Source organism: Anneissia japonica, unplaced genomic scaffold (assembly GCF_011630105.1).
Source record: "Anneissia japonica isolate Jap-2015-1 unplaced genomic scaffold, ASM1163010v1 scaffold287774_len439945_cov178, whole genome shotgun sequence".
Lineage (NCBI taxonomy): Eukaryota > Metazoa > Echinodermata > Crinoidea > Comatulida > Comatulidae > Anneissia > Anneissia japonica.
Window position 1 is genome coordinate 26,745 of NW_022725867.1, and position 10,685 is coordinate 37,429.

The 10,685-nt window shown below is 34.7% G+C and overlaps 1 protein-coding gene across 1 annotated transcript; it reads right to left on the bottom strand.

The window, feature by feature from the left end:
- Nucleotides 1-1,104: 1,104 nt before the first annotated feature.
- Nucleotides 1,105-10,299, bottom strand: LOC117112964. The gene is made up of 9 exons (XM_033256197.1): nucleotides 10,085-10,299; nucleotides 8,390-8,496; nucleotides 7,672-7,842; nucleotides 5,931-6,042; nucleotides 5,147-5,310; nucleotides 4,600-4,738; nucleotides 3,541-3,661; nucleotides 1,650-1,787; nucleotides 1,105-1,530 (listed from the first exon to the last, which is right to left on the bottom strand). The coding sequence occupies exons 1-9, from the start codon at nucleotides 10,169-10,171 to the stop codon at nucleotides 1,391-1,393; spliced, it is 1,179 nt and encodes a 392-aa protein (XP_033112088.1). The 5' UTR covers nucleotides 10,172-10,299; the 3' UTR covers nucleotides 1,105-1,390.
- Nucleotides 10,300-10,685: the final 386 nt, after the last annotated feature.

Here is a 10,685-nt window from a genome sequence, read left to right on the forward strand (position 1 = left end):
GATGGCGTGTATTTCAATACTTGGAGTATGTATTATACTTTCTTATCTATTGTAATTGTTATACTGATAAAATATATAAATTTTTCATATAAAATTCCTGTATATTATAATACGGTACTGAATATATTTGCTTTCTTTGTATTTCTGCAACTGATAAAGTAAATCATAGATATACATTGCTTTGATCGACATATAAGGTTTATTTTGGATCTATACAATATTTCTCATTCAAATATTTTTATGACAGACCAGGGTTGGCACCAGGATTTGGTAATATCTAATATCCCCAAAGAGAGCGTAAGTTGTCATGGATGGGTATCGCTCAAAAACTCCCCGAAAACAATGATAATTTAGGGATTTCAAATGCTTATTTAATTGATTTTAGTTATTTGATTGATTTTAGACTTTACTAATATTCAAAAAAATACTTTTTTTTGCTCCATGACAAACTGTATTTTTCCCCGGCCAGGGCCCCAGTCCCCCTGCCACCCATGTGAAAGGCAGAATATAGAAAATATTTTCTCTTTGCTATTTTGAGTATGCTTGCTTGCTATTATATTTAAGACCTCATCAATAAATCAATATGTGTATTAATGCTTGCAGCACACAACGTAGATAGTTCTGAAAAGAACTGTTGTTGTTGGTTGAGAATATGTCAACGTTTCGATTGAGTTGCTTCAATCGTTTTCAGGAGAATAATAACATTATTCTTCTGAAGATAATCTCAAAACCAACAACAACAGTTCTTTTCTGAACTATCAACATGGTGTACCGCAAGCATTAATATATATTATTACATTGCCATGCAAACCTTCAAAAAATAATATGTGCATAGGCGTAGATCCCGGGGGATGGGGGATATATCCCCCCCAATATTTGACAAGGGGGGGATGGTCCATTGTATCATCCCGTGCCCCCCCCCAATATTTTGACTATGTATGGGATAAAATGGAGCTTTACACACTTCAAAAGACTGTCGCAGGAATAATTTGCAATGTCTTATGCGCTTACAAAGATGAAAATTAGCATAATGTATTAATGTTGATAACAAAATTATTTTATCTGGTACCAATCTAAACTCTTCTTTCCTTAGATGTTAGATGTGCTTGCAAAGCAAGCCACATTTTCACACTGAAGGGTGTGTACGACATCAGTAATTTTATGTCAATTCCAAGAATTTTCAATCACCCCCCCCCCACCAATGAAAAATACTTTTCTACGCCACTGAATATGTGTATTGATAAGATCACATAGTAAATTTATTTAACTTACTAAGTACTATGACAGATGTTAAAGAAGTAAACCAAACTGTATTCCTGTGGTTATTCTGAATAACACACATGCTTCTTTCTTTTCTTTCAACATTTTGCAATCTTATGTAGAGGTCAGATTAATTCAAATTAACCACATTCACTTCCTTGTTGATCTCAAAGTGATGCTGGTTGACCAAGTACTTTGTCATGTCCACCTTCAGTTTACTCAGTTCTCTCAGGAAATCCTCTTCAGATTTGTTTTTGGCTTCTTCAAGTTCTGTAAAATGATGTAAGTAAGATTTTAAACAGTAATATCAAAGACTATTGAATCTGTGTGTGCTGGATATAGCCACCCCTGGCCAGGCTAAGTTTGATTTAGAATTTGTAAAATTTTACCTAGCTTTGCCTGCGTGTCCAGTTGTGTTAATTCCACGTTCTGGTGGTGGTCTAAGCTGGCTAACTGTAGGTCGTGTTCTTGTGTCATGCGGTCAAGTGCCTGCGCATGCTCGTGTTCAGACAGCTGCCTCTCCTGTTCTGTAAAAGTATTAAGACAAAATACAATTTGATGAGAATAGACAACATAGCTAGTGATAAGTGATGATAGATATCTATGCTGGTAAAAATTTTTAATGATGATAGGGGATGGATGTTGGTAATGATAGTATGTTAGAGATGTTGACAGTGGCGGATTCAAGAGGGGTCCAGCTGTCCCCTCCCCTAAATTTTTAAAAATAAAAAAAAAAATTTACAAAATGAAAATTCTACTCAAATTTTGAGTCTAAGAGTGCCATTTCTGGCCTCTAAAAGGTGCCATAATCATAAACCATGGTAGTATAGAACCTCCATCTGTGAAGGTCCCTCTCTGGGCCCCGTCTATTTAAAATTCCTGGATTTGCAACTGGTTGATGACAAGGGATCCCATGTTGAAAGAAGTCATATTTTAGAAGATCTACAGTGGCTGAACTTAAAATTTGAAATAGATGGGAGGGGGGGGGGGGTTATCATGGTTTGGGCTAAAATTTATTATTAGGCCAAATAAAAAAAAGTATTGTATTGGCCACGCCCGACCGACGCAAATGTTACGAAATTCAGTGTCAGCATTTTAGTTTTTTTTTTTTTATTAATACAAGGTACAATATTTTTTGTTAATGAGCTAATAAGGCTGAAATAGCCTTGGACTAGGCTAAGGGGCCAAGGTCCTAGCCTATTAGGTGCATGGTACGCGATGCGAATCTAAAATTGTTGTATTATTTGTGTATTTTCTACTTTTCCTACCGACCTACCCATTTTTTGGATTTTCCCAAAATGTGGCCAACACAAAAATTTATTTTTTTTGGCCTTATGGCACCTCTAGATGGCCGGAAATGGCACTCTCAGACATAAATTTTAGAATACAATTTTCTTTTTTCCCACTTTTTTTTTTTTTTTTTTTTTTTTTTTTTGTAATTTAGAAAAATTTAGGGGCCCAGGCCTGCTGTCCCTCACCCTTAGAATCCTCCACTGATCTGCAGTGGAATGACCTTTGTTAACACATTGTAATTTTATTACTGCACACACAGTGATACCCATTGACACCGACTTCCAGGAGACAATTGATAATAAAATATTGAAAATAGGCTCCCAGCAGGAGCATGTGTCTACTGCCAAATTTAATAGAAACGGTGATGTCAAAAGTGATTAATGAAATAATAGTATTATTAATAATAGTTTTTGTTGCAACTCCAAAACCACCGAGTTAGGGTAGGAAAAACCACAAGCAAAACAGTCTCGAACTGAGTTCAACTGTAGACCCGTTTAACCACTTTACCATTTAATTTTAACTTTCAACTTTCAGAACTGTGCGCCTGATAGATAATGACTAATTGGTTAGCAATGCATCATACAGTACCACACACGACCTAGTTTACAGGTAGTAGAGTAGTAAAATCACGTCATATCACACATCATGAATGTGACATAATGTCAACTTTACACTTCCTGATTCTTACTTCACACTTTTGTGAATGTCAACTTTACGCTTCCGGATTGACCAGGATAGCAAAGTGTCTACTGCCCTCGGGTAGTAGACACAAAAACAGGCAAATATTATGAATTTACGGGAAATAGGGTTTTCCCAGGAGATTCTTGCTTGCTTGCTGTAGTGCGGAAGGTCATCCCCATTTATAGGAGACTCCCGCGAGTTCTGGAAGACTTTTGGGACCCCTGAGAAGAGAGGTGCTGCATGATTTTCATGATAGTAGGTGAGAGATGTTGTTGATTACAATGTTTTGAGAACTTTCATTCTTACTCAGTTTACTCCTAGCTTCCTCTCGCTGTAACCTGAACTGAACCAGTTTCTGTTCTCGCTCTTCAACTTCTGTGTTCAGTCGGAGCTGTGTGCGGGACTTGATGGCATTGTCTTGCATATTCTACAAACGTAAAAAAAATATATACAAAATCAATCCTGGCACTGGTCTGCATACATATAAATATACCAGAGTCTACGTAAAGAAATGTTCAGAAAGAACTAACATAATCTCAAAGCAAGTAACTTGTAATTTTATACATGACATATCAAAATAAAGCTTGCTAATAAAAAACAAAAAAGGAAGTTTTATATTAAAAATTTTATTACAATAATATGAGCTCTGCAATATTATTACAGAACTATTACATGTAACACAAGAGTATACAAAAGTCTAATAAAAACGTAGAATAATTAATGATGATGGTGATGAAATAACAATAATAACAGTAATAATAAAAGTAATAATCACAGCCTAGTCAAGTATCAATCTAATAACAATAATTATAATATTTTGCATTTCTAGATTATTTTATTTTTATTTTTATGTCTAAAACTGTATTACATAATTACTTAGTTAATAGTAAAATTTCATAATACAACTTTGCAAAATAAAGCTTGCTAATGAAAAGCAAAAACAGAAGTTTTATATTAAAAATAATGACTACAATAATATGACCACTGCAGCAGCTGCAATATTATTACAGAATTATTACATGCAGCACAAGAGTATACAAAAATCTAATAAAAACGTAGACTAAATTAATGATGATGGTGATGAAATATAATAATAATAATAACCAACAATAATAATAACAGTAATAATCACAGCCTAGTCAAGCCTCAATCTGATAACAATAATCATAAAAATATTTTGCATTTCTAATTATTTTCTACTTCAAGTCTACAACTGTATTACATTATTACCTGTATGTTAATAAAATTTCATCTTTTTTCACATTTAATATTGAACCACTACTAACTGGTAGTTAGCGAAACTGTTCAAACCAAAAAAGTAAGCAAACTGGTTTTCACTTAAAGGAAATTGTTCAGTATTTTTACCTGTAGTTGTGAACTAGCCTGGTAACCACGATAAACAACCTTGTTAACTTCAAAACCAATTCGTTCCGCCCTTTGAATCAACTGAGGATACGACTTAAGGCAACTCAAATCGCTACTTTGTCCTAAAAAAGCTGCATAACTGAAATTAACAAAGATTTATTTTGGTAAATTAAAGTAAGCGAATGTTGTACATATATTGAGTAACTAGTAAAAACGACACCTTACTGATAATGCGAGAAATAAATGTTATGCAAAGGTAGTACGATATTAAAAATAATTTTAATTAACTATTATTCTAGGTGTAATGGTGTGGTGGTTTGACAATAAAAATAATATAATAATAATAATAATAATTATAATAATTATGTTATGTAACACTCTGATTTATTCAGTGATTCAGGTAACCCAAACCATGATGTCATGACACATACAATGTCTGCCCACATGTCATTATATTGCAATATACAACTAGAATTACTACACTTGGGTTCTCTGTGAATGTTAGGGCCTGCCATTCACTTAATCATTTTGTTAGTGCAGACCTTACCTTAGATTAGCAGCGAATGCGACCACATCTGCACACAAAGCATTGATGAGATCAGCAATAGGGTCATGGGTCATGGTTAACATAGTAACAGCATCTTTTAGTTCATAGAAGAGCATTATCTTCAAGGTCAGTGTTGTGTCATCTTGAGTTCGTACGTCAGTAACCTGTAGTAACAAAAGTGTTTTATAAAAATTAAATTATAAAAGATTTGCAGTGTTCTCCAAATCAAAAAATTAGTTGGACCAGTAATGGTTTGGAATGCATAGTATCCATCACTGTGCATCGCACCAGGAATTTAGGCAGGGGTTTAGAAAGCAAGTCCCCCATCCGATATTGCTACATTGGTCCCTGTTAGTTGACACCACAAGGAAAGACCTTAAGGAAAATAATTTAAAAAAAAAACACTACATGCTGGCCCAGGGGACAGCAGGCTGTAACCAGGGTTTCATAAGGAGGTTACCTATGAGAGGCAGAGGTCCAGGACAAAGGCAGGGAAGAACCCCTGTTCACTGAAACATTCAGATGTAAAATTATGCATTTCTTCATTATATAAGGTTTGTCATCCCAACACCAATGTATTGCCGCTAAAAGTTAAACTGAGTAATTAGCATAAGAATGTGCCAATATTATATACTTCAGTATAGAGAAGACGATATATTATACTCGTAACTTTAGCAATTAGTAAGTCGTTTTCAGTAATTTATGACCCATCAGTTTAAAGCTTATTAGTGTGCAAGAATTTTCTTGTGTTGGTCACTGACACTTGTGATGGAATTTCACTTACGTTATAATACATGTTTTCTGGGATGATTGTAAGCTTTGTGAACTTGCGCTGGCATTTTACAATTTTGGTCTTGTCATCTGGAGACGGTCCATGCCAAGTAAATTCATGGAACCTAAAATTTAAAAAAAATTTTAAAAAAATTATTTCATACTAGCGAATTATTATGGAAATTTTGCGACCAAGGGCAGATTAGCTCAGTGGGATAATTAATCACTCCTCCATGGTGAAACTCATAAGGAATAACAGTAACACAGACTCCCAGCTGGAGCGTGTGTCCATGCTTTCTGTGTTGGCAATGCACTTTCAACTGTACAATATACCAGAATGTTGAGACTTTTTATTTAGTGAACTTTCTAGGACAGGTCTTATCTAGTAGCATTCTGTGTTGGATACTCACATGAATAACTTAACTAGGACAGGTCTTATCTAGCATGGTAGCATATTTCGTAAACTTTCTTAAATTTTTTACCTTAGGTTCATGACCCATCCTATTGTTCCTCCACAGGTTTTACTCTTACAAGTCCAATTGCCAGATGAAACAAAGTGTCTACTGCCCATACCCCCTATGGCAGTAGACACAAAAATCTAGGTGGGGATTTTTTTCTTAAATAATGACAAAATAAATTTCTGAGAAGCAGCTCCATAACTCATAAAGAGTGACTGGCTTGGGGTTGTGGCTTGGTGGGTATAATCGTTCCAGACCTATATTAAAGATCTTTTTCTAAAAATAAAAACAAGGTCCATACTTCAAATCTCAAAGAGATTAAAGTCTAATTTGTACTGGAATTTTTTTTTTTTGGTAAGACTTGCTGACTCACTGGAAAGATGTACCAAAAAAACTCCAGTGATCCCAGTGGTAAGATTGTGAATGTTTACTATGATCTCAGCTTTTTACTGAAAGAAGTCCAGTGCAAATTAGGCTTACAGAGCAATGAGAGTCCTAAATGATGCTGTGAAATGATGGTGACTACTCTCAAAGCCTCAAAATTGAACTTGATTATCTTTTAATTAAACCAGAATTTGAACCCAGAACCCTTGGATTGGGAGGCAAGCATTTTAAACCACCAACAATACCATCATAAGTCCAAAAATTGTAAAGAGAACATTTCCCTTCTTTTGTTGGTCAGATGTTGGGTCTTTCACGAGTCCCGGGGCCCCGTACCCCGTTCCCCTTTCCTGGGTCCCTTTTCTGGGCTTTCTTTCCCAACAAATAATTCCTACTTTTTTTTAACTGTTAATTAAACAATAAGGAATTTCTCATCAATTACCATACAATATACTTTTAATAACCTAACTAGTGATCAGATATTGATATCTTTCAGAATAATCTTGCTACGTTTAAATCAAAGATCATTCATTCCATTCTTGAAGAGAATGCATGATCTTCATTTTATCAGTCAGGATTTCGTAATGGAATGATTGTGTTTTTTTGTATATGTTTTTAAGTTTATTGTTGATATATATATATTTTTGTATACAGTATTTATTTACCTTGAACTTACCTTGAAGATCAAGACTAGAGAACTTAGCTCATTTGTCCCTCAATTATCATTTGTGCAAACTCTTCAGTAACATACCATACCATACATAGAAATAAAAATAAACTACAACAAAATAAAATACAATAAAATAAAATAATAAAATAAAATTAAATAATAAAATTTTTAAAAATAAAATAAAAAATAAAGTAAAATATAATATAATATAATAAAGTACAATAAAAAAAAAAAAGTATACATACCACTCCTCTGCCTCTGGAATAAACACCTGAGGGCCATTGACTAGTCTTCTGGTGACAACGTTATCATGGGATTTCTTGTAGACAACGAGGAGCTGCGTGCCGTCCAGTATAATGGCCGGCTCCACTTTGATGCTTTCATGCAGATAAGGGTTCAAGAATACCTGACATGGCCTGTTTAGAAAGAGATGTGAACACAACTACTATGAACATAAAATGTCTCTGCACTCATATTTTAAATCAAATGATTTGGTGATGGAATAGCAAGTCGACCATTCTAAAATTTAATGGAGTATTCGATATTTGAAAAAAAAAATAGTCTGGGTTGCTGTGGGTTAAGTGTCCCCTATAGGGGAGAAACAGAAAAAAAATTGTTGGGGATAAAAAAAAAATTAAATGTAATTCCTATAGTTTGTGGAACTCTAAAGTGATTAATTAAGCGTTTCCAATGTTTACAATAGAGTTTTTGGGGCCACATGGACCCAGCTACTTCTAGTGGTCTTGAGCTGCCCCTGGCCAAACTAACTTATGTTCTTGTCAGAAACCTGAGTACCCCGTTGGGAACACTGGACTTCTGTGAGGTGTTAGGTACAGTAAAATCCCAAACCCCTGAAGTAGCAGCGGGTTCAAAGCGTACAGGCCTCAGCTGCGGAACCATGAACTCCTTAACAAGCGGTTCGGGGGTTCGTTTGGGAACCCTGCAGCTTTGAAAGTGACTTACCCAGGTTTATGTGTGACTAGTCCATCTTTATCATGAATGACTAGGTACTCTCTCCTATTAGCAGTATAATCTCTCAAAACAGTGAGGCGTTTACGATATAAAAACACCTGAAAGATGAATACATTTGTGAATGTTGTCAGTTGTACCATACAAATGTGCGTAAGGCGATCTGCGTATACGACTCCCGAGCATGAGAATATTTTTGGACGATTTTTGTATGTCGGGCATATAAGATGTTTGCGGAATTTCTACTTGTTTGGTGCTCTTAAATGTTCTTGATTATGCATCTAATCTAGCTCGCAAAAAATGGAGTCAAATAGTAATAATAATAATAATAATAATAATAATAATACAATAATAATAATAATAATAATAATAATCTGGCCGTTTTTTTATTTAACTTAGGCATAGGCCTACATATCTGTATGTAATGTATGCTTATGCCCACGTGTTTTTCATTAGTTATATATATTTATTTTTGTGTTGATAAAATATAATAACGCCTAATGATACCGTAATTATTCACATTTTATACTAGGCCTACTGTATTTTTCTGTAGAAAAAATGGCCTTGTTTTAGTTAATTTTAACTGATGATAGTCATACAGTAATGAGTTGTGTGTCACTATAATGTAATTTTGTACTTTTTATCTTTGGAATGTTATAAACGGATGTTCGTTGTTATGAATTATTGTAACAATTACATGAGCGCAGAAGCTGATTTATCATGATAATGATTTTAATTTGTTCTTTACAGGTAGACGATGAGGGAAAATAAATTCTGCCTAAAACTAGTTTGATTGATGGTTAATTATATGTCTTGTATTGTTATATGTATACTGTATACGTTTTTGTGATATTAATTATGGCGGCACAGTATATGTATTGTAAATTGAAACACCTTACTACAAGACTCGCAAAAAATAGCAAAACTTAAACTGGTATAGTCTTTTTTTATTGATACTAAAGTTGTAACAATCACTGTAAATATTTAACTATATACTGAAACTTCCATAATACAAAAATAAGCAAATTTACATAAATATCATATAGGAATAAAATATCAAAATATTATAAGGAATTACCGTATGTATGTATAATATTTCAATCATTTCATTTATATATTGGGATAGTACATTATATTTTTATACCGGTATATAAATTCCTAATTATTCACTGTAGGCCTAGGCTTACATATTTTCCCCTTTTTGTTATTGACGTATCCAGCTGTTATATGACTACGTTCTTTTCATTAGCGGCTGTTGTGTATTCGGTGGCCCCTTTGGCGTTCCATACATTTTGCGTGGCGGCCGAAATAACTGGCGGCCGAAATGATCGAACACCGTTTCAAATTGCGCGAATAAATTCGCCTAGGCCTAGCCTAGACTAGTCCGACTGACTGAGCTTCAAGTCAGCAAAATCAGTCAGTAGGCCTAGGCCTACTCTAGGCCTCGGAGCTCAGGAAGCGAACCGACGCTTTCGATTTGCTTGAATAAATTCGCCTAGGCTTTAAATGGAAAACAACTTTAAGTCCAGGCTAGATAGAGGAGGTGGCGGAATAGGCTAGGGAGTAAAGGGGCCTATGCTATAGTACAGCACTAGCCTAGGCCTAGGCCTAGGCCTAGATAGAGAGCCAAGATGTAGGCCTACGCCTATGCCTAGGCCATAATAGTAATACTTTGTCAAGTAAACTCACCCTCTGCGGTCCTACGATAAGTTCTACCTTTCCTAAATGGTCAGTGACTATTGCTTGTTGACCCTCAAGTACGGTTTTGAATTTCATTCTTGTTGCTTTTACAACTTTAGATATTAAAAAAGAACAAAAAAAATGTCAAAAAGAAGACAAGATCGAAAAAGGCATCCGTTTTCCTGCTGAGCTCAACTGTTGTGTTTGTCGCTACCGTACCTATTAATAGATATGACATCATTGAGGCAGCTGTATGGTGGGCACTGCATAACATACTCTTTGCTGCTAATAACCCGCAGCTATAAATCAGTTAACAATAAACCATATGTATCGCGTTTTAAACAATATAAGTCCAAAATATCTTAACCAGGCAGGCCGCTCAGCGGGCAAGGCCATACATAATTAGAAAAGAACAAATTATTAAAAACAAAATGAGAAAACAACAAAAACATAATATCTTAACTACAGTGAAACTATCCCCCGCCGGACACCAACCCGGTATTTCTAAGTTTCGGGAATAAAAATGATTTGCTGTATCTTTAAACAAATATAGATTTAATATTCTTGTTTGCAAGGCCATACATAATTAGAAAAGAAAAAATTATTAAAA

Coding starts and splice junctions, on each gene's coding strand:
- LOC117112964 (XM_033256197.1), bottom strand. CDS start 10,171: ATGAAATTCAAAACCGTACTTGAGGGTCAACAAGCAATAGTCACTGAC. Junction 6,043..7,671: donor ATTCCAGAGGCAGAGGAGTG/GTATGTATACTT, acceptor TTTAAATTTTAG/GTTCCATGAATTTACTTGGC. Junction 1,531..1,649: donor GGACACGCAGGCAAAGCTAG/GTAAAATTTTAC, acceptor ATCATTTTACAG/AACTTGAAGAAGCCAAAAAC.